Raw genomic sequence first — 24,706 nt, forward strand, 5'->3', positions numbered from 1 at the left:
ATGAATATATTAACAGAAAGAAACAAAGCACAATTTTCACACATACGAGCTCCATGCTCCCTTCTTAAATTGGAATAATTTTTATACTACAAATGCCCTCCACATTCAGCACCCCAAATACCAAATTTGAGCAAGAATTCCAATGCAATCGTAAAATATAAACCTCCTTCATTTTTTTCTGCATTTTGGGGGCTTAGATTATTCTTTTTACACACTTTACAAAAAACCATTATAAAAATGCAAATGCGTAGCTCGATTGTCTTGAGTTTTAGTACACATTAAGAACATACTGCGGAACAATCATGTACTAAGGTTGGTGTAAATCTGATTAATAGTCATACAGCTATGGACAATTATTTCTGTTTAAAAAGGCTGACTTGTTGTCATGCCTACAGGATAAACTGATTATGGGAATAGCTTAAAAATTGCTATGCATATAGGTTAGCCATCATAGCTCAAACCTTTTGTGGTTAAAAGAAATCACATTAATAGCTATAGAGTTACAAGACAAAAACCAAACAACTGTAAATCGCAGGGTCGAAATACTCTAATAGAACAGTCACCATGGGGTAAAAAAGGTGCATGAAAAATGTTGAAAAAACTTACCAGCATTCAAACCAGGATTTCCTTACTGAACACCCAAATCCTTAACCACTGAGCTGCTGCTTGATCACCTCACTTAATTTCTAGTTTATAAATGAGAATTTTAGCTGAAATCTACTCAATACTAAAAGTTCATAATTTCGTAGATCTACCAATGGAAAATCTAGATAGTTCTAGAACATTCTATGCATGTTCTATTAAAAAACGTGTGCTCTATTAGAGCATTACAAAAGTAATCAAATAAACTCCGTAATACAATACTATTACAACTTCTCTAGAATTTGATCCAATCAAAGCTATATTATAGCCATTTTGGTATAGATTGGCAGGGTAGTACACTACTATTAAGACCTACTCATGCCAATCATCATCATCATAGTATGTGCTATGCTAATAAAACTTGTGACAACAGGCTGTAAATTGTATTTGAGCATAAAAGGTACATTTGTTAAAAATTGAGCAACTGCAACTTATCACACTTTGCATGAAAAATTGAGATACTCCAATAGAAAAATCTTTAATAGACAATTTACTATATAGTTATACAACGGCCACGAGTGCTCTGCCTGATATAAACGCACGAGCCTGAGGGCCGTCAGGCCTGAAGGCAAGTGCGTTTATACAGGCAGAGCACGAATGCACGTTGTATAACTGTTATGTACCACTCACCTAATAGGTGGGGAGAGTCTCACAAGACAGCTGTAACACTTATAAAGGCCAGGTTTCTAACATCGATTGTGGGTAACCAAGCCGGACGTTGGGATGACGTTCCCCCTGCAGTACTGCAGCCACCTGAGATATTGAAAGCTAGTACGCTTATATCACTAACCTGCATTCACTGTTCGACTCTCATCATGTAGTGCTCAGCATGCCAGCGTGATCACTCAATCGCCATACAGACTAAGCGCCAGATTAATCACCATAGTGATTCTCTCGAGCGAAAAAAAGCAGTTAATAGACAGTTTAAGTAAACAAAACCTAACTACTAAACGATACTAGTCTAATTCTTACTATTCACACTGGCTAAACTCGAATCTGGTGGCATGACAAAACTGGTTACCACAATCGAACGTAAAGGTTAGTATTATTTAGAATATATTAGTTTTATTGAGTCATTGTCGAAGTGGACTACAGTTTAATCTGGGCTAAGATGGCACCAGACTAGTAAGGTATATAAGTACGTTTATATATATGTAGAGTAGAGTTGTGGCCACCCGCGTTGGCTTTTTCGATCGCCATTGGCTGCTTGTAAACATTATACGTATTGGTGACGTTATGGCCCACAATCGACCTTTACATGTCAGGCTATAAAAGAATTCGAGTGATCTGTGTAGTGTCTTTCCACCTATTAGGTGAGGTGTCGTAGTGTTCTTCGCCACCGGCACTTGTGCTATGCTGCACAAAACCGCAATATCTGTATATTGCACTGCGGTCGGTGCATTATAACTTATAATGCACTCGTTGTGATCTACAAAACCGCAACCAGTGCGATATAAGTTATAATGCACTTGCTGCGGTCTGCAGCAGTGCAAGTATACAAATTATGGCACTGGCGGTGCCTTTGAACTACCCACGCAGAGTGGTACATTTCATTATAAAACACTGTTGCAAATAAATACAGGCACTACATATGCATTACAACTTCATACAACCATGAACAGGCAAGCACAAGATAGGTAGGATTTTTTCTGTATAGGTAGAGCACTATTTGTCGTATCATCTTCATTGCATCTGTAGATAAGAAGAACAATGATTTGTGTAAAAAAAAACTCAAAGCCAGTTTATGGTTGGCTTTGGGTATATATCTAAACTACAAAAAGAAGTGAAATCCACGCAAAAACAGCCAAGCTGTATAAAAGGGTGCGGCCTTCAAAAAACTTGGGTGAAAAAGTTGTGAAATCAAAGGTGACGGCTATGAAATGGCTGCAATGATGTTAATCATAATAAATTTTATTAATGCACAAAGCCATTATTAAAATACATTATCATCCACATCATTGCAGTCATTTCATGGCTGCCACCTTTGATTTCACAGCTTTTTTCACCCAGGCTTTTTGAAGACCGCACCCTTTTTATACAGCTTGGCTGTTTTTGCGTGATAATATATATTTAATTTCATTTTTTCAATGGGTTAGAAGAGATGTGGAGGACAATGGAAGATGCTGCTACCTCAGCAATATTTAATGAAGAAGAACAGGACAGTGAAGACATGCAGTTAGCTAAGTACTTATAGCTAAGTACAATCACTACAATTTATTCTTAATTTAATCTGTTGTACTATATACTCCATATGGAGGTTTCTGTACAGTAAACAAATAATAATAATAATAATAATAATAGTTTTAGCAAGAAACCAGACACCATCAGAAAAGATAGGAGGACAAAGAGGTCCACTTCATTTCTGGAAAGAAGCTACGTAAACCTTTCAATGAACTCAATTAATGACCCTGAGAATGACAGAAGGTGGCAAAGAACACTGTGACAATGTTAGCTCCATGAAACCTAGGACAAGACCTGAGAAGACAATTCGGACCATTTCTCATAAGAAAGTGAAGAACACCACCAATCAGTGACACAGTCGGTGAAGAGAACAGATAATTGTTGCAATCAATTGCTGCAAGTAGGCCTTATACATACCTGGCAATGTTGCAGCATCCCTGAAGACATTAATACATCTTTGCATTGCATCATATTTGCCAGTGGTAGATAATGGTGAGACATGTGGTGGGAGGGACCATGGGAAAATTTGCTACAATGATGCTTGAGCTCATTACTTCATCCACATGGTGTTGTTGATCACAAAAGGACGATGACATGGGCCAATTTCTGCCACTGTTAAGCACTCCGTTCCATTCACTCCCACCTCCACTTGAAACCACCATTTTGAATGCTCAATGGAACTGCACCTGTGGCTTCTCTATGAACAAGCGCAGTGGGTAAGAGACCTCAGGTCTTACCTATCAACAGGTCTTTCGTGGTGGAGCCTTATGCTGGAGTTTACTGATATTATACTGAAATATTCGGACATGATGCAACATTATAATGTAGTGCATTTTGAATGGGCAATAGAGGTGTTAGATACTCTCCCTCCCTATATACAGCCTGTGTATATACACACATATAGTATGAACTCTAGTAGTGTGATTAAACTGGTTTGACTCCTCATTTTGTTTTTGTGTGTGTGCATGCTTTTAAAATAATCTTGAGTGATTATTCTATGTACCTTGACTGTGAACTTGATACATGTGCTTGGCTTATGCAGTATAGCTTTTATTTTAAACTAGCTACCCAAAGAATCTACAGAATGTATAGATTAATTTTCAATTTATTTTATTCTAGGTGAAATTTGTGAATAATCATCCTAATTCTTTTTAAAAAATAATTATTTGACAGCACCATGCAAAGTGTACCTTAAAAATGTAATTAGCCTTTAGCCCTAGCCCATTCAAGGGTGCCAAGTTTCAAGGCACATATGAGTTTGCATTGTATAGCAGTTTAGATAAAAATTAATTATGTACCAAAAACATTTTTGTCACGTTTGCAGGTAAACTGCTTATGGAAATAACTTGATAATTATAGCCTCTTATTACCATCACAACTAATTTCAAAGAAATAGCAATGACAGCTATATACAGGAAAGAACAAAACTATTGGGTTCAAATACTTTGTATAAAGTGCACAAAAGGATGTCAAAAATTGTCCAGAGTTTGGACAAAGGAACTCCATAATTAAACACCCGAACCCTTAACCACTAAACCACTGCTTCAGATATTTAGCTCACCTAATTTATGACTTATATATAAATGAAAGTTTTAGCCTTAAACCTGCTTAATAGTAAAAGTTTATATAGTTTGACTTTGAGACACATGGGTATGTGTTGTGGTGCCTGAGCAAAAGTGCGAGTGGGGGCCTGAAGGTTACTAAATTATGTAGAACCCCATACCTTGACAGCTACTTGTAAATAAGAAATGTAGAGTTGATTATAGACAAGCCTATTACACCTCCTCCCTAATTCTGTACATCCATGTACAGTAAATGGCCATACCTTGCCAATACTACAGGCACAAAATTTCTGAATTTGCCACATTTCGTATTGCCTCACAAAATAGTCTCTGTAGGACATGATTGTGACACTATGGGATTTCGAGGCCACATTTTCAGCCAACCAAGTTTAAATATCAAGTCTAAAATTTCATAGATTTACCCTAAAACATTTTATGTATGCACTTCATTCTATTAGAGTACAGGTAAAAATATTAACAAAATAGTCAACAATCTATGTAATGATAACTAATTATCATTGCATCTGTGGATACTGTAAGAAGAAATGTATAGATAAAAACAAGCCCCCAAAGCCAGCTTATAGTCCCTTTGGGTATATAACATGCAAAAAGAAGTGACAACCATGCAAAACAGCCAAACTGGTGTGGCTTTCAAAAGCCTGGATGAAAAACATGAAATCAAAGAAGTGATTACAATGATATTAATTTCAATAATGGCATACCATAATTTGCTATTTTTCATTATAAATATAATCTTGTATGTAAATATTAAATAAAAATTTCTTACACAAATATTTTCTGCACAATCAGCAAGCTATAAAGCCTCCAAGCATTACCTGTGTGTCTGACTGCTTTTAGCTAATACTTTATGTAGCTATACTGGCAGTGTTCAATTAAACAATTGTGCCACTGCAGCAGCTACTGTATACCAGTCATGCAAAAGACTGAGACATGTAAAACTATTTTCATTCAAATTATATGAAAATACTTTTACACTAAATTTTTTTTTTTCGCACAAAAATAAAGCAAATTACAGTATGAAGGCTTACAGCTTGGCTGTTTTTGCATGCATTTATTTTACAAACTATAACTGTCATGCATATGTCTCACCAACACAGTATCATGAGTTGATATATAGCTCTGGGACAACCAGGAGGTGGTGGGAGTCTGTATCCAGTAGTGATCTTCTTTAAACACTATAATATGCACACTGCCAGTTAACAAATATCAACGTGATAGTTCATACCCCTCTTCCATCACAATCCTTGAATGGCTTGTGACCCAAACTCCATATCTCATACATTACACAACCAAAACTCCAAACATCACTTTGAGTTGAGTATTTATTGTAGAGAATTGCCTGCAGTAATATTTGCAAAGTCACTAAATTTGTGTATATAGTACATAAGTGTTGAAAACAATTCACCTTTTTAGTACATGGTATATGTAGTACTACGTACATAGGAGGGATACAAATATTTTATTTAACTGAACGTTTTGCTGACTAACTAATTGACGTCTTCAGCCAAGTATAACTTAAACTATGGTTAAGGCTATGGCTTGATGTCTTAACTGCACATCATTTAGGCCTGAGACATGCCTTTCTGCCAACCACTTCAGTTGCAATGTATTATGCATCAAGGACTTTGTCCTCATTACAGTGTTGGTGTTGACTTGCAGGTGGTAAGTTATGGTTTCTATCACAAGAATGTCCTTAATTTCTGTAGTCAGTGGATTGATAGTGGTTGTCATACTGTTCTTGTAACACTATTATGATGGGTGGAACACATGTAACAGAAAATGAAGCAAAGTGGCTATGTCATTTTCAGTAAATGATAGATGGGGCAAACATTCAGTCTCGCAATTTATGTCTGATGTCATTCTTTACTTTGATGTGGCATGTAATGGTTCACTAGTAATCAATGGTGTAATTGGCTACAAAAAAATAAACAAACAATTATAAAAAAAAATCTGAAACTTCACATTTGAATAGGAATCATATGAAATGAAAAGCAATGAAACAAGGGAGGTTGTAACACCTACTGTAACAGTACATGGACTTTTAAATATAATTTCTACATCAGTCATGGCTGAGGTTCTATATAAATTAGGCGCACTTGTATATTTGTAATCAAATGTGAAATTCAAGTTTATTTATACAGATGAAATTAAGTACAATTACTAGAATATACATTCATTATTTAACTTTTCAGCAGCATATATAATCACACTCACAAAGACTAGAGGATACATGTAGTATTTACAACAAAATTGGGAATGATAGATGTCAGGACATCTGAATGGTTTACCCTTCACACATAATATTTTATTATAGTGATTTGTAACAACAGGTACATATCAAACAATTCACTTAATGCACCCACTTCAGGAGCAGTCCATTTCACTGGTATCTTTCCTCCACTGGACATATAGTAGATCTCATCAGATACATCACGTGCCATCCCAAAATCAGCAATCTGAAGTATACAGCACAATTACAAGATAAATACTGTACAGTGAAACCTGTCTAATCAGGTCACTGCATAAAGAGGTCACCTGTCTAAACTGGCCATTATAAAAATCCCCACATGTGCCAACTGTGTACAAAGTGACCTGTTTAATGCAGCCACCTCCTTAATGAGGTCAGAAAATTTTGTCCCTATGATGACCGGAATAGACAGGTTTCACTGTACATTAAAATGAAAGTCAGTATGTGCTTGCATTTTCATAGCAACACTATAACAAGTCTTTCATCACAAAATCAACAACAAAATATCAATTATAGTCAATTGCTCCAGTTAAGTGTAAGAAAGAATAATTCTACAATAAAAATAATTTACACTGTAAGTCATAATGGTGTGAGACACTATAAAGTGCTCTACTAAGATATAGCGATTATCAGCAAATTCTAAATCTGAGGAAGATTTTAGCTCCTTAACTCTTCATTTACACTGCTCATATACAGGGAATGATTTAATCAGTTAGTGCAATGTGACCCCTCCACAACTTTACAGTACAGTAGTACTGTTTAGTAGGGTTTCCTCTAAAGTGATGCGAACCGCTAAAATAGCCACATCTAAAAACCATTATACAATAGACCCTCAGTTTTCCAACCCTTGTTTATCCGTACCCTCTGCTTTATTAGAGTATTTTTTGAGTACAAGTTGGAGTATTTCAACAGAGCTCTGTATATAAATGTATGGACTTCAGTTATCTGAACAATTCACTAATTTGAACGCTTTTACCATTGATTGAGACATATTGGGTTTGGATAACCGAAGGTCCACTGTAGATATATCATATGGGACAAAGCTAGGCCACCTTTACAGAATAGTTTTATTTCATTCAAGATCAAATACAGCATTAAGACAAGGCAGCCAGACATAGATATTTTTAAAAAGTTGTCAAAGCCTGTATTTTGATCTGCCTGCCTCAGTTCCTCACTGCCTGACCACAGTCGTAAGACCACAGTAGTAAGACCAGAGGCCAAACAAAGCAGTGCATGACTACTATTTTATGCCACAACAACAAACTTACTGGTGGGATGTACATTTTGTGGTACTGACGGATGTGTACCTTTTGCAGTACCAATGGATGTCTGCCTTTTCCTTTGATCTTCCATTAAACATTGGTCTTCTTCTCATGCCAGAAACCATATCAATGTGTTTATTTTCCATATCAACATTAGAGGAGCATATTTAGATGCCACAAAACTATTTGAGGCACTTGTAGTAACAGGCCTTAGTAGTATCAGGTATCAGCTAAGCTGGGCTTATAAAATGATTGCAATGGACCATGACCGCTTTAAATAATTTGAATACACCACACTTCTAATAATCAGTGCTGAGCCCCTCAATGATCTAGCTCCATAGAAATGTACCACGCCCACTAGCTTAATCTACTGCATAGTACTGTAGCAAGATCATGATACTCTAATAAAGAGTCACAACCACATGTATTTTATAGCTATGCTCTAATAAAAAAGTTAATAAACTAGTGTATAAAAATCATTAGGCCAATTTAGGGATTTTCGCACATTGTTACAATGCCAAGTAGGGATTTTCCCTCATAGCTACCATCATCTCTTGTTTCACTACTTTTTACTGCTGGAACCCTACTTCATTTTTAAATTAATTACGCTAATGTATATTGGTTGTGCAGTAAAAAGTACCAATGCCTCATACAATGATGTGTTATCATAATATTATAATTCTCTTTATTTGTAACATGTGTACAGTAGACATATCATACAATACGATAGTACTGTATAGTAGGGACCACAAAGGTCTGGGCATGGTCCATGAAAAAACATCACCCATAAACCAGCTTCACTTTTCCCTGATGACGATGAGGCAATACTGGTTTGGTAAAACTAAGCCCAAACAAGCCTTCAGATTGACCCGAAATGCTTTCAACAAAATGCTACACAAGTATATATTAAACAGAAGTTTCTACTGACTGAGCAACTGACTGACTGATGCCTTCAGACTAGTGTAACTCGATAACAGCTAAGGCTACAGGCTTGAATTTTTCATTGTTCGACATCACTTCAGCTGGACACGTACCTTTTGGCATACCGCAGTACATACAATGCATTCTTCATGGACTTACCAGTGTCCTCCTTTATGTCCCATTCATCTTTGCTGACAGCAAAAGGTATCAATTTGGCAGTAGTGTGTGATGGCTTCCCTTCATAACGAAAATCGTTCGTATTTTTCATAGTGACTACTTTGATTGCAGAGGTGCTTTTCAAACAGTTCTTGATTCGCAATGCTGTGTAATGGGTAGAACATAGCTGATGATGAAGCGTAATGGATACTTCATTTTTCAGAAGATAATTGGTAACTGGGATGTATGGCGCAATTTCTTTTTTGATGCGGAATGCGTGGGTTCACCAGTCATAATAATTTTATTTTACAAATAAAGTTAACAAACAAGTATACAAAAAAAACTGGAATTTTCAACTAGAGTAGGGACCATAGCACATCGATAAAAAGTACTGAAACAAGCTGGAGTAGTGCACGATATTAAATTACAGTAAAACAATTAGAAGTGTTATATCCCTACTGTGCATTTCCATTGAGCACAGTAGGGATATAACACTTCTTATTGTTTTACTGTGATTTAATATCATGCACTACTCCAGCTTGTATCAGTACTTTTTATAGATGCACTATGGTCCCTACTCTAGTTGAAAATTCCAATTTTTGTGTACTTGCCACTAATAAACACTACCTGCGTTTTACCACAGTGATTGCTGTACGTAGCTCTTTATTATGAACATTTGTATACCATGCATTGAGAATCATTCGAGGAAGAAAGCACTTGTAAATTTCATGATTTTAGATGCATTCATGAACATTTTCTTGCCATATTTTCCCCATCATAATTATGCCTTTTGTAAAAAAATCTTTTTACTTAAATGCCCCATGAAGAACTTTAAACCTTCTGTTCCTGTAATAGTCCTATATAGCTGTAATTATACTTTGCACAGAATCTCCAACCCTCCGTGCATAATCATGAAGTTCAGCATTCATGCAGTGAGTAGGGATAATTGTAGCTACTGAGATTTGTGGTAGTGTATGAATCATGCAACGACCATGAAGGGTGTGAGACTGATGGTATTACTGCAAGAGTGCATGGCTAAGTTTTTGTATCACTCTAACTGACTGCTAGCTCTGTACAGTCACGCACAGCACCACGCGATTTAAATAGAGATGCAAACATTAGTAAAGTGACAGCAAAAAGAGAAATCAATAGTGCAGCAAGATATCAAGCTTATGTGAATTTTTTGATAAAAACACCAAAATTGGTATACATGTAGGTTAATACCTAATGAACATTTTTAGATATGGAGGCACTTGCAAATGTACTCTTGGTAGCAATAGCAACAGTTTACAAAGTGGCTGCTATGAAAATATACTGTTTCTTGTAGCATCAGTTCTCAAAAATGTTGCCTCAACAGTACACAACCAAACAAATAAACAAGTAAAAAAACTACACAATAACAATTAAGCAAACATGAATTAAGCATATGCACACAGAGCATATGAAATTTGTTCTAAATGAAGTACTGTCATGGCACATCGTATCATTTCTAATTGGAGTACTGCGCAGCTTAGCAGTTAGTTTGTAGCTGAAAGTTCTAAAGTTAGCAGTTCCAGAAAGGTTTGTGTGTATGTAATCCTAAGGCTGCAGAACATGTTGCTGTCAGACCTTCAGTGCTGGTCACTGTAAAGTGCTAATAATAAAAAATAAATAATAATGTATATAATTTATATTGTACCATTGTCGTATAGTAAGTCAGTATTGGACCAGTTTGGCTTTGTGAGCACAACCACGTCATCCTCCAAAAGGTTTAAACTTATTGACACTTGGAAAATATCTTCATCTCAATAACCAACCAGTACAGACTGGGAACTTTGTGGTATTTGCCACATATAGATTCCGTTATGACAACCAAATGCTACAAAGGGCAGGCAAGGGGGAGCATCAAAGCCCAGATAGAGATGATGTTTTACCCAAGTGTAGCAGATTGCAGTTTTCACTCAAGTCTAGTGAGACATTGTGTTTTTTTCTGAGTGTACCAGCATGTGCGTAAAAATGCAGACCTTACTGGAGACAGCTTTTTCCTGGCAAAACTGAACTTAGGTGATATGGTAACCTTGGAAGCCAAATACCACACCAAGTGTTTATTGGCTTTGTACAACCGCACAAGAAAGGTGCAGACTGCACAACAACAAACAAGTAGTAAAGATGATGAAATATCAGGAATCTTTGCCAAACTTCTGATGTGTGTTGAACAGGTTTGTTCAGAAGCAAGTATTGTGCCAGTTTTCAAACTCACTGATATGGCACAACTCTACATCTCTAGAGTGCAACAGTTCGAAGTCATGAGAGACAAAAAGATACATACAAGACAAAGACACATTTTCCATATATGCAAGCTAAAACTAACAGGAAAGATATTACGCTTGAAGATATTGGTGCAGCACAGTCAAAGCCTGTGAGCAAGACAGTGACAGACTGACAGTGAAGCTGTTCATATTGTACATACTGCACAGATTGTATGCTGACATATGTTTGACCCCACACCCTTCACTGGGTCATTTGAAGAAAATTGTCAGAAAAAGTCTGTGCCACACTTGCTGTTTTCACTAGTAAGTATGGTGTTAGAAGGCCCAAGTATCAAGGACCAACTTTGTGAGTGTTCAACACCAGTAGCACTTTCCAATTCCCAGATTTTAAAGTATTATAACTAGTGTTAAGCACATGCACAAACAGGCAGAACTGCCATCTCATCCGTCCGACACAAGAAACACCACTTCCAATCTATATTGGACTAACACTGCATGCATAAACTCACCTAGGTACTACCAAAAGTGATATCCTAGTGTGCCTGGATGATCTTTCTGAGGCACAGTCTGAAGCACCCAAAGTCTCAAATGCAGTCATTGATGAGCTACCATCATTCAGATGCTGAAGCCAGGTACTGCAAAAACATTTGAGCAATATGCTCCTTCCTTACATTTTAGGACAACTTGAACATGGATCACAGCTAGATCTGGTGTGGGACAGCTATGTAGCTGACTCTCTCAAAGCAACAACCAGGACAAACACAGAAAAGGTGTACATCAATGTGTTGCTGACTCTGCAGTCTGCACTCATGCCAGGAAACTGGCAAGACTTTTTACATGTAGATCTCAACAAGAAAGAACTCTTCAGTTTTCTCTCAAAGGCATTTGTTGAGTCATTCCAGCAGGATAAAAAATAATTGGTTATCACAGATGGGGATCAGATTCTTTGTATGCCACAACAACAACAGGATGTTCACTTAATTGCTCCATGTAGACACGAAGAGGCTGATAGTCATATGATGCTGCATGCTGCATGACATGGCCATCATAAAATATTAGTACGTACTGTTGATACAGATGTTGTGGTGTTGACAGTGATGGTAGCTGAAACATTACCAGTCAAATGTGAAGTTTGGATAGTATTTGGAGCGAGAAAATATTTTCCAATACTTGGCAGCCCATCAAACAGCAGCTCATCTGGGATCAGAAAAGTCACATGTCATTCCTATGTCCATGCACTAACTGGTTGTGATACCATATCAGCATTTGTTGGACATGACAAGAAAACTGCATGGGCTATATGGAATTCATTCCCAGAATTTGCTGGCGTATGCACCTAGTACTGAGATTTCAGAAGAAAGTATGTGTGTCATTGAGAGGTTTGTCATCCTTATCTGTGACCAAACAAGCACCTGCACTGACATTAACCAGGCCAGGAAGAAGCTATTTGCAAAGACATCATCTGTTAAGAAAATTCCACCAATTCCAGTGAGCTGCCTTCCAAGGTGGGGTCAAGCATTAACTCCAAATCCTGGGCTTGTTTCTCCAAGTAGTTGGGGTTGGACAAAGACAGATGGTGGCCTATATGAACCACACTGGACCACACTACAAGCAGTATCGACAACCTGCTATGAGTTGATCTGTTGTGGCTGCAAGAAGGGGTGTCAAATCAACTGTAAGTGCAGAAAGGCTGATCTCCAATACACTGCTCTCTGCAAACCAAATGTGAAGAAGGATTTCCAATAAACTGAAGAAGATCAATTTTGTATCACATAGATAGTTTATAATACATTATTCTGATGCATTATTCTGACATCTATAACTATAATAATTTTTAAGAAGAAAAAGAAAATAAAAAAAGATTATATCATTGCCGGTTATGCCTTAGTCTTGCCCTCATTATCGTTAATGTTGCCCACTTCTCTGATGCAAATCAACCATTCACCTTAGTGTGCACACCAGTGACCAACTAGTTGTCAATTACCAATAAATCATGAACATTTCTCACGAATGAAGAAAAATTAAGGATAGACCATTTGGAAATGTTTTCTTCCATGGAGTATTCCCAATATACAGTATATTAGCCATGTGGAAATTGCGTTTAGTTATCTAATACAGTTGACTCCCTGCACTCTTATTTCTACCTGTACCTCCTTAGTAAATGGACACAATACCCTCAACACTCCTGCCAACTATGTAAAAGCACATGGCTCTCTCATATTTCATGATCAAGCCATGCATTGTACATAGCATTGTGGTAATTTTGTAAGCTTACATGGTATGTAGATATGTATGTAATTTGCCATTTTTTTCCCCAGAAGTTACAAGGTATCATAGACGCACCCCATACACCCATAATTGGTAGAACCAAGAGTACATAATATATATATTTAGGAGAGTATCCAACGCTGCATTGCCCCTTCAAAACGCACTGCGTAATAATGTTATGCAATAGTCATCATCACCATAGGTGTTAACTTGCTTCAAGAGCTATAAGGGCCTTGAAGTGCTTGCAGGTCTTCGCTTAGGTATATCAACGCCTATCGACAAGTCTTTCATGGCGAAGCCATGTATTGGAGTTTACTGAAATTATACTAAAATATTCAGATATGTTACACAATGTTGCACAATTATTACGCAGTGTGTTTTGAAGGGGTAATATGGGCATTGGATACTCTCCTAAATATATATATTATGAACTCTTGGTAGAACTATATATATATATATATGATTGTTCTTGTTTGATAGTTGTCTTCCTAAATGTGATTAAATTTTCAGCTTTTCACAGTTTGCCAGCAGCCAATGAACTTTTGTCATTGATTTTCATCAAATAATATTACTGCACTTGGAATATTTTTGTGAATTTGCTATTATATCAGCACATTTACAAACTTGATATTTCAAAAAATTTGAGAATTGGTCATGCATCATAGCTACTTAAAATTCGTATCATTATTATGAAGTACCTTTTCCACACCCATGAGAAGGATGGATAATGCAGTATCTGTTTCTTAGTTAAGAAAGCCACAAAAGGTGTTATGTAACTTAGAGAAGGACTTTGGGAACCATAATTTATCAATATTATATGCACATAAGCAGTATTACTATTAGTACAAGGTTTACTGGGTTGGAACTTTTCTTTGATTACAAGAATGATGGCATGACCAACCTCTCCTAAATTTATCTATTAATTTGAGGAAGTTTTCACTTGAAGCTGTTGAACATTCAACACACCTTACACACATCATCACTTGATACTAGTATATTCCTAGCAGCCAGGTCTCTGTGTACAAACTGTTTGTTAGCAAGGTAGCTCAGTCCTGATGATACTTGTCTGCAAAAACTTAACAAGTCATGATTCAGCTGACTATAAGCTTCAGGAGGTGTCCTGGATATAGTAAACAGTGAACAACATTCTAATAGAGATGGTTCCTTACTTATTTTTTAAGTCAATTAAAAATTCACGAAGATTTCCCTTTGGCATATATTCAAGCACAATCATCTTATCCTCTTTCTCGGTCACTACTCCATACAACCTTACTATGTGGTTGTTCTTAAACTGACCCATAATGGCTGCCTCCCTCAGAAACTTCACCCTGTCTGACTCTGAACATTTTGAATTGAGTGTCTTCACTGCTACTTGTATAGGATCAGCAGAACCATCAGTCCATGCACCCAGATGGACTATTCCAAACTGACCAGATCCAAGCTTTTGTAGAATTCTGCAAATACATTCCTCATGATGTGTTAGACAAGCAATTTGCTAGACATTTAGACAAGCAGATTTTTTAGACCCAGTTGACATTATGGTTTTGGTTTTAAGCTTTTCTTACTTCTTCATTGGTCTCTTACTTTAGGTTTACCTTCTACATAAGAACCTTTTACTATTGTAAAATTTAAACAATGCATGCAGAAACAAGACAATATGTCAACAAGCAGCAATGGCATGCACAGTACTAAGGAACTGGAGGTCATGCAGAGGTTCAAACCTTGCTCAACAAAGTTTTTTTTGTTCTGATATTTTTTGTGTATTCTTCCAAATTTCTATACAATGCCTGGCTAATATCAACAGTATAAAATATAACTTAATTTTTAACTTCACAAATATTACAACTTTCACCATCTGACAATACTCCTGCATGTTTACTTGTTTAGTCTACTACAAGCTCATTCAATGGTTTTTACAACCATAACTGGCACAAAGTTCAATTGTGGTAAGTTGTTAATAAAATGATTGAAAGCAAATATTATGATGATACATTACCCATCCTTCATGTTGCCACTAATAATCAAACGCAACAAAAAATTCTAAATAGCCTACATATATACTACACTGTACTGCTACATATACAGTATATAGACTACTAACGTTAGCACCATCACTCACCTTACAGTGCTCTCACTGATAATACGAAATCTTTTACTCTCAAAATAAGCATAAATAGCCTCCTCTGAATGTCCTGGATCTGAGTAAATTACTTCTTCATTACTTCCATTAATTGAGGCTGATACTTTTGTATCATCATATGTGGTAGAGTGTGACAGTGTAGTGTCATTTGAGCTCTGCATGGGATCATTATCACAGTAAGTGTACACTGTTGAATGATACTCGTTAACATCTGGAATAGCTTCATAATCATTACTGGCCACTTTAGGATGGTCCCTAGTCACTGGATCTGAATAATAAAGTGATGAGTTGGCAGGTCTGTTATTAGGAATATCATAATCTGGTTGAGTGTTCTGTGGGCACAAGAAACATGGCATAACCTCCTCACAACATTAAATACATTTCTGATTACCTTACATGCTCCAGTATCATTGTCTACGCTCTTAATCAATGAATATTGACTATTTACTACTGAATGTGGGTTGCTATTATCAGTCATTGGTTCACTATCTTTTGCACGACTCTCTAATTCAAAACTCTCTGTAACATAAGACAAGATTAGCAGTTGATAATTTATGAATAATTTACCTGGTGGAATGTTATGCTTTCTTTTCTTTTGTTTCCTGTACCACAGCAGGATTATTATGAAAAAGACAACAATGATACAGATGATAATTCCAATTACACAACCAACAATTATCCCAGCAGAACCAGAGGATGATGAACTATCACCACCTCCAACACTTCCTATAGTAGTTGAAGTGGTGGGTGTTGCTGATGTTGATGCAGTAAACATAGCTGATAGTGACATGGTAGACTTAACTGATGTTGAAGTGCGTGAAGTTAGAGTACTGATTGTAGCAGGCACATCTGAATTGGAAGGGGTAAACATAATCAAATGGTACAGTCGTACCATTTAAGTAGGGATCGTGGTAAATGTTTCGGGCGCCACAAAATTTCTACCTTTAAAAATCATCCTACAGACATCTTACGCGGCGAAAATCACCTTTACAGAATAGTACTAGTCCATATAATACATAAAACAGCATTAAATGCAACAAAACACTTACAGGTGGCCAGATATAAAATTTTTTTAAATTACCAAAAACTCGAATTTTAGTCTTACTGCCTCACTCACTGCCTGACCACAGTCGCAACCCTAGAGCCTAAATGAAGCAGCACACGGTCACCATTTTATGCCACAACAACAAACTTACTAGTGGGATGTGACTTTTGGGGTCTGACAAGCGTACGCCTGTGCGCCTTGTCTTTCCTTTTATCTTCAATCAGGTTGGTTGTCTTCTTCTTCAAGCATCAAAACCCTACTGAGGTGTTAATTTTCTGTATCAACACTTTTCTGTAGACACCACAAAATTATTTCAGAAAGTGCTTGTGTTGCTGAAAGAGCGGGGCACTTATAATTTCAAGTGTTGCACGTGAAACATTAAGGCTGCTGAGTTGTCTTTGACTTTTGCCAATGCCTGGACTGCAATTGACAAAGAGATTTGATACGGACTGATTATACGATTATGATTATGATTACTGATACTCGATGGCTTGTTCCTTTGAACACACTGACTCAGCCACTCAGTGCTGCCGGGACGGCGAGATCAGCGAGTGATTCACGGCATGTGATTGGATAGTACTCGAGTGGAAATTGCATTACTTCATCCTGTTAGTCGAGACTAAGCTCCAGACATCTGAAAGGGCCTGTTGTTCGAACAACTTCCGGCCAGGGCAAATAGAACGCGGACCCCCCTGATCATACTGAGACAGGTCATAGATCTGAGTGCCACTACTACTACGATCAAAGGTAAGCTATGCATGCACGCTACTACGGGTCTATGTGCTTCCAATTTAGGCACCGGCCTATTATGCCCCAAATTTTACCTATTATGCTTTTGAGCATTGCCCAAAAATTAAGCCTATTATGCTCAAAATCAAGATTATGCTCTAGAACTGACTGTTTTATTAGAGTATATCAGCCTTTCCCGACTGCTCTATTAGAGTATCTCGATCTTATTTCTGCAAAGTGTGAATAACCAACAAAGAAACAGTTTAATAAGCTATATTACATGTTCTTAAATATGAAATGCACTAATAATACTATTGGCAGTGAATATTTTCTTTCTTTCAGGCGCGCGTATTGCACATTTAATTAATTTTTCAAAAATCGTCCCTATTATGCTGGCATTATGCTTGATGCTTTTGGTCACCTATTATGCTTTAAATTATGCTGGCATAATCGACCGGTGCCTATTCCAATTTTGGCACAGTATGTACTTTAATAAGCTGTAACTAGCTAGCTGTGCTATAACAAAAACTAAACAAACTAGTATTGTTAATTTAAAAATGAAGTAGGGATCTATGCAATAAAAAGAAATGAAACAAGAGATGAATGATGGTATTACAGTTAGAGTTGCACCGATAATCGGTTGAATAATCGGTAACAGCCGATATAAGGTGATTTTGCAAGTATCGGTATCGGCTACAAAGAGGAAGTTATTTGCCGATAACCTAAACCCACAATCAATCATTAACGACAGTAATAAACATGTGACAGTATTAAAAGAAAGCAGTGAATGCAGTGGTAAGTGGTAAACATTTATTTGCTGTACCTGTTTATAACTATTTAGGCTTGTTTATGTGTGAATAGTGTGGCTGCAAGGCTATAATAGGCTGTGTATATTTATCGGCCGCCCACGCAATCAACCAATCACTATTTGGAAAGGGTCTGGAATCCCACCAAAACTCTGTTTGAGAAGCTGACTTAGGTGTTTTATAACTACTTGGGGTTAGTGGCACACTGGTAACAAACATTGTAGAATTGGCCGCCCACGCAAGTAATTAAATTATTTCAACTAATGTTATACACGCACATAAACTTTAGATGATTTTTGCTCCTTCTCCCCTGACCTACAGAATAGAAGAATATCGGTAAATATCGGCATATCAGCTACAGGAATGAGTGAAACATCGGTATCGGTAAAAGTGAAAATATGCATATCGGTACAACACTAATTACAGTATAGCTCAATGGGAAAGTCCCTACTTTGGCACATTAGCTATAATTTTGCTCAATGCCAAAGTAAGGACTTTTCCATTGAGCTATGCTGTAATACCATCGTTCATCTCTTGTTTCACTACTTTTTATTGCATAGATCCCTACTTCATTTTTAAATTAACAATTTTTTTAAAATGCTAGTTAAATTATGGCCATACCTGGAATTTGGTACAATAAAAATGTGACTGAATTTCGGAAAATCACCCATATGGGCACACGTAAAATAATCATAGAATTTTCATGTTTAGTGGGTTGCTAATAACAGTAGGGAATACAGTAGCAAAAAAATTTACCAGCAAATGTGACTGGATCTGGGAAAACTGGCCCTATTGCCCATGTCAATTTTTCACAAAGAACACAAAGCTACATGAATAAACTATCTAATTTCATGAGTGGTCTGCTTTTCCCAAGCCCTGTGGTGATCGGTACATGTGGTGTGGAGCCTTATTGGAACTCTAGTTAGCCTGGGGATGGCTGTGTGTGGCTGTACAGCTCCGTGGTGTTCAACAAATACCTTTGCCATGAATTTTCTTTCATTTAAGCCAGTTTTGAGACCTGAATGGCCAATACCTTTGCCTAATTCATCCCTACGCTTTCCTTTTCAATTTTAACAGCCTCTTTCCCTCCTTCCCAGCTCCGCAACCCTCCCCTTTTGGAGCTCGTATATACAGTCAATCTCGGTTTAAAACCTATCTAAAATGGCAGGAAATGTAGTTGTTGGCTACTTGTACGGAAGATGCTCTGGAAGGTAAGGAAATGGTGTGAAAAATAGCTTTGGTACACATAGGTTCAACCATTAGCCAGCTACAACACACTAAACATGGCATTTTTGACTGATTTTCCCAGACTGAGCCACAAATACAACTGACATTAACACTAATTGCCTGCACATGCTCTATGTGCAGAACTTTATTGCCTTAGTTACACTATCATACAGTATGGTAGTACTGTGCCTTAGTTACACTATCATACAGTATGGTAGTACTGTGCCTTAGTTACACTATCATACAGTATGGTAGTACTGTGCCTTAGTTACACTATCATACAGTATGGTAGTACTGTGCCTTAGTTACACTATCATACAGTATGGTAGTACTGTGCCTTAGTTACACTATCATACAGTATGGTAGTACTGTACAAGACTCCCTAAGTAGAAGGAAAATTTAGGAATGCTACGTATGTTCATTTAGGGATCAAAGAAATAAAAAGTAGTGAAAACAGGGAGGTTGCCTACACCTGAAGATATACTATTGGACATCTAATCCCTACTTCAGTCAGTCACAGCCAAGTGTTGCAATGTTACTATAATCTAAACTAAAACAGCCAAGCTGTAAAAAAAGAGTGCAGCCCCCAAAAAGGCCAGGGTGAAAAAAAGATGTGAAATCCAAGGTAGCGGCCAACAAATGGCTGTGATGGTAGGTTAATGGCAAAATTTTTAATTACAACAATTCAGGTGAATTTGGTGCTGAATCCTAGTGGAGAAGGTAACGTAAATTCACCTGAATTGTCGTAATTTAAATTTTTGCCATTAACCTACCATCACAACCATTTCTTGGCCACCACCTTGGATTTCACATCTTTTTTCACCCTGGGACCGCACTCTTTGGCTGTTTTGGTTTAGATATCACTTCTTTTTGTATTGCAAGCCACAAAGCCGGCATGATTTGATTTCTCACTACAATTAAGTGCACCAAGGATATGCCTTGATGGTCTTGTACACCCAACTGCATGATAATAAGGATATAGGTCTATTTCATTCCATGACTAAAAGCTGCAGAGTGCACACTAGGATGCATAAGTTCACACTCAGCTCTGCATCAGCTACATTTATAATTGCTTATTGAAAACCCTGAAATTCTAACTCTACATCTTTTACAACAATAAATAAAGTAAAGAAAACATATTGGGGAAGTAATTATATGTAACTAGTTAAAATGTGTGTATTAAGTACAAAGAATGTCATAACACGAGGGAGTAGTTTGTTCTTAACAGTTCTGTAAAATAACTTTATTTTAGCTGAGTCACATCTGTTGCATAAACATTTATATGAATGAATATACATACTTGACTACTCTATTAGAGTATATCAATCTTTTAAGAACTTTCAAGAGAGTTCATGTCCTTCCCTTCCCTTAGAAGTTTTGTTATACTATAATTGTTGTATGATGTTACCTACTCACTCACTTTTAACCTTTAAGCAGTGTGGTGTACACTTAGAAATCAGGAAGTTTCTTGAATTCTTGGAAACCTCCCTCCCTATGCCCCTGATGCCATAAACATGTAGGCCAAGCTATGGTTGGCTGTAAATAGGGAGCTGTGTCCCTGACCATTGTAAATCCATACACATGGCACTTAACAGGTATCAAACAGCCACAAAATATAATTGACATGGTAACTTTGAAGTGCTGGGCACCACAGTAACCATCACAACATGTACTGTTCTTTCGTAGGTACAAAGACACTTGTACCTATGAAAGAACACTTGTTGCTTGTACTTCTTAATACATGTACCATAGTATTATATGAATACATGCCAACTAGTTAGATTGGAGACCTACATGCTAAACACCATAATTATGTTGTATGCCCTAAAGCAATTAGAATTAGCAGTCAGACTCACCTCAAAAAAGCAATTTCAAGTAATAATGAATCTAATCAAAAACAGCTAAGCTGTAAAAAAAGGGTGCTGCCCCCATAAAGCCACGATGAAAAAGAGAGGTGAAATCCAAGTTGGCAGCCAAGAAATGGCTGTGATGGTAGGTAAATGGCAAAAATTTTAATATCAACAATTCAGGTGAATTTGTACTGCCTCCTCCAAGTTTCACTAGGACTCGACAGCAAATTCACCTGAATTGTCATTATTAAAATTTTTTTTCCATTTACCTACCATCACAGCCATTTGTTGGCCGCCAACTTGGATTTCACATCTTTTTCGCCATAGCTTTTTGGGGAGTGCACCCTTTTTTTACAGCTTGACTGTTTTTGATAAGATATTACTTCTTTTTGTATTTGTATTCTCCAAAGCATGCAGGCCATAGGCCAGTTTTGGGGCCTTTTTTACCTGTCTTTTTTCTTTACTACAGGAAGGAGACAAAGATGCAAAGGAAACATTCATTTTTTATAATTGCACCAATTTTTATATAAATGAGCTTTTCTCAACAGGCCAACAGTATGTAACTATCCAACTTGTTACAATTTTGGACAGTTAATTAATCCTTGTTACAAATTACTATGCAACTAGTTATATTATTATAATTACTACGTGGCTTATAGTTGAACTTTGTGGTTTATTTGTAGCTGGGGTGACTCGTTTGTAGCTGAACTCTCTACTGAGTAGCTTGTTTGTAGCAGAACTGTCTAAAGGTAACTTGTTTGTAGCTGAATGCTCTACTGGATGACATTTTTGTAGATGAACTCTCTACAGGGTGATTTGTTTGTAGCTGAATTCTTCTACAAGATGGTTTATTTATAGCTGAATTCTTTACTAGGTATTGTTCATAGCTGAACTCTCTACTGGGTGACTTCTCTCTACTGGGTGACTTGTTTGTAGCTGAACTCTCTACTGTGTGACTTGTTTGTAGCTGAACTCTCTATAGGTGACTTTTTTCTAGCTAATCTCTCTATAGGATGGCTTTTTGTAGTTGAAATCTCCACAGGGTGATTTTGCTTGTAGCTGATCTCTCTACATGGTGGCTTTTTGTAACTGAATGCTCTTGTTTGTGGTTGAGCTCTAACTTTTCTTGTAGCTGAACTCTCTACTGGGTAACTTGTTTTAGCTGAACTCTCTACTGGGTGACTTGTTGCATCTACACAGTGATTTATTACAGACAGTAGCAGAACACTCTAATAGAGTAACTTACTAACAATGCTGTATGCTCTAATAGGTGATGAGTATCTTGATCACGCACAATGAATCAAAAACAGCCAAGCTGTATAAAATGGGTGTGGCCTTGAAACGTCTGAGTGAAAAAAGGTGGTGAAAAAAAAGTGGTGGCCATGAAATGGCTGCAATGATGTTAATGATAATACTTTTTGACTATTTTTAGTTTAATTTCACTTTTTAAAATACCTCAAAGCTGGCTTTTACACACATCATTGTTCTTATCTACAGATGCAGTGACAATGATATAAGATAAACTACCAATACAGAAAAATACTTATTCAACACCTAAAACCAAAGGATCTATATTAATAATCGCTGTATAATTTTGTGCTTGCTTGTTCATGGCTATGGCTATATAAAATTGTGCTATAGTGCTGCATTTAGTATTCTATAACAAAGTAAATTCCTTCCAAGTTAGGTATGCATGATTACACTATTTGTCTGTTATAGGAATTCTATTTTGCAGTAACTGTTCTATTAGAGTATCTCAACTGGTTTTTATGCAAGACGTAATAAGTCATAGTTTCTCAATCTAGAATATGCCCCGTTGTCACAATTTTTGCTAGCATAGCACTTATTATGATGATGACGATTGGCATGGGTAGATCTTAATCATAGTGTAATATACCTTGCAGATCATGGCTATAATAATATCAGTATTGATTTGATGAAATGCTAGAGAAGTTTGCAATAGTATTGCAGAGTTTGTTTGAATACTTTTATATACTTCAATTGAGTGCACATTTTTTCAAGGATTTTTAATAGAATAAACATAGAATGTTCTAGTGGTACACCTATGAAATTATGCACTTTTACTATTGAGTAGAAGTGAGGCAAACAGCCATGATAGCAGTGGCTCAGTGGTTAAGGATTTGGATGCTCAGTATGGAGATCCCTGGTCCGAACACTGGTAAGTTTTGTTGATATTTTTCATGCACCATTTACAGCACAGTGACTGTTCTATTGTATATCAACCCCCTGATTTACAGTTGTTTGGTTTTTGCGTTGTAACTCTGCAGCTATCAATGTGATTTCTTTAAACCACAAAAGGTTTAAGGTATGATGATAAACTTATATGCATGCTGATTTTTATGTTATTCTCATAAGTGGTTTATCTTGTAGGCGTGACAACAAGTCGGTCTTTTTAAATGCAAAGAATCGTCCATAGCTCTATGACTGTTTATCAGATTTGCACCAAGCTTGTAATTGGTATGTGATTTCGTGCAATACAATCTTAAAGTGCATCAAAGCTCAAGAAAATCGAACTACACATTTGGATTTTATAATGTTTTTTGTAAAGTGTATGAAAAGAATAATCTAAGCCCCACCCCCCATCCCGAAATGAAGAAGAAAAAACAAAGAAATTAAGCCAAGTTTTGAGGGCATGTATTTCACAATTGCATTAGGCAATCTTGCTCAAATTTGGTATGTGTGAGGTGCTGAGGTGGAGGGTGTTTGCAGTACCAAAAAAAATGATTCCAATTCAAGAAGGGAGCTAGCTATATATGTATTGTAAAACTTGCGTTTTATTTCTTTCTGTAAATATACTCACAGTGTGGTGTGCCGGCTTTATTAGCCGCATGACATGAGTGTACAATTTCCTACTAACTTACCAAGGTGTACTCTAATAGCAATATTGTAGTTAACATCATTAGTACTTCCACCAACAACACTACTTTGATTACCAGTAACTTGATAAGTTGTTATTTGACTGTTATCAGTAGTACGTAACAACAGTACATTAATGTTAGAATACAATCCCACAACTGATCCTGATGGTGCAGTAAACTGTTCTGTTACTGGGAGGATGTAGTTCTGACACGAAAATGTACTACCAACACTAGGATTGAATGTGACTGTGTTTGATTGGATGAGTGAATAAATAGTGCTTCCAGTCCTCTCCCAAATACCAGGATTAAATGTCACCGATGATACACCTAGTCTCTGATAACAGAACTCCCAGGTAGTCACAATCCCTTCACACTGAACTGTATATTCAGTTAGTATGTACGTTGGACCTTGACCAATAACACCAGCCTCAGTCTCAAACACTGACCCAACAGTCTCAGGAGATGTACACACTTGACCACTAACAGCTGTAATGTACAGGGTATAGTATATACAATATCA

The 24,706-nt window shown here is 36.8% G+C and overlaps 1 protein-coding gene across 1 annotated transcript in view; it reads right to left on the minus strand.

Annotated features, from left to right (window-relative positions):
- Positions 1-24,706, minus strand: part of LOC136251330 (uncharacterized) — a 28,870-nt gene that overhangs the window by 595 nt on the left and 3,569 nt on the right. Inside the window, exons 3-11 of the mRNA XM_066043771.1 lie at positions 24,190-24,672; positions 16,218-16,499; positions 16,042-16,169; positions 15,630-15,982; positions 14,680-14,964; positions 14,477-14,630; positions 6,770-6,862; positions 5,632-5,745; positions 5,496-5,581 (exon numbers count right to left, since the gene is read on the minus strand). Coding sequence (XP_065899843.1) covers positions 5,496-5,581; positions 5,632-5,745; positions 6,770-6,862; positions 14,477-14,630; positions 14,680-14,964; positions 15,630-15,982; positions 16,042-16,169; positions 16,218-16,499; positions 24,190-24,672 — 1,978 coding nt within the window. The remainder of the gene's footprint in view (positions 1-5,495; positions 5,582-5,631; positions 5,746-6,769; positions 6,863-14,476; positions 14,631-14,679; positions 14,965-15,629; positions 15,983-16,041; positions 16,170-16,217; positions 16,500-24,189; positions 24,673-24,706) is intronic.

Source organism: Dysidea avara, chromosome 3 (genome assembly GCF_963678975.1).
Source record: "Dysidea avara chromosome 3, odDysAvar1.4, whole genome shotgun sequence".
Classification (NCBI taxonomy): domain Eukaryota; kingdom Metazoa; phylum Porifera; class Demospongiae; order Dictyoceratida; family Dysideidae; genus Dysidea; species Dysidea avara.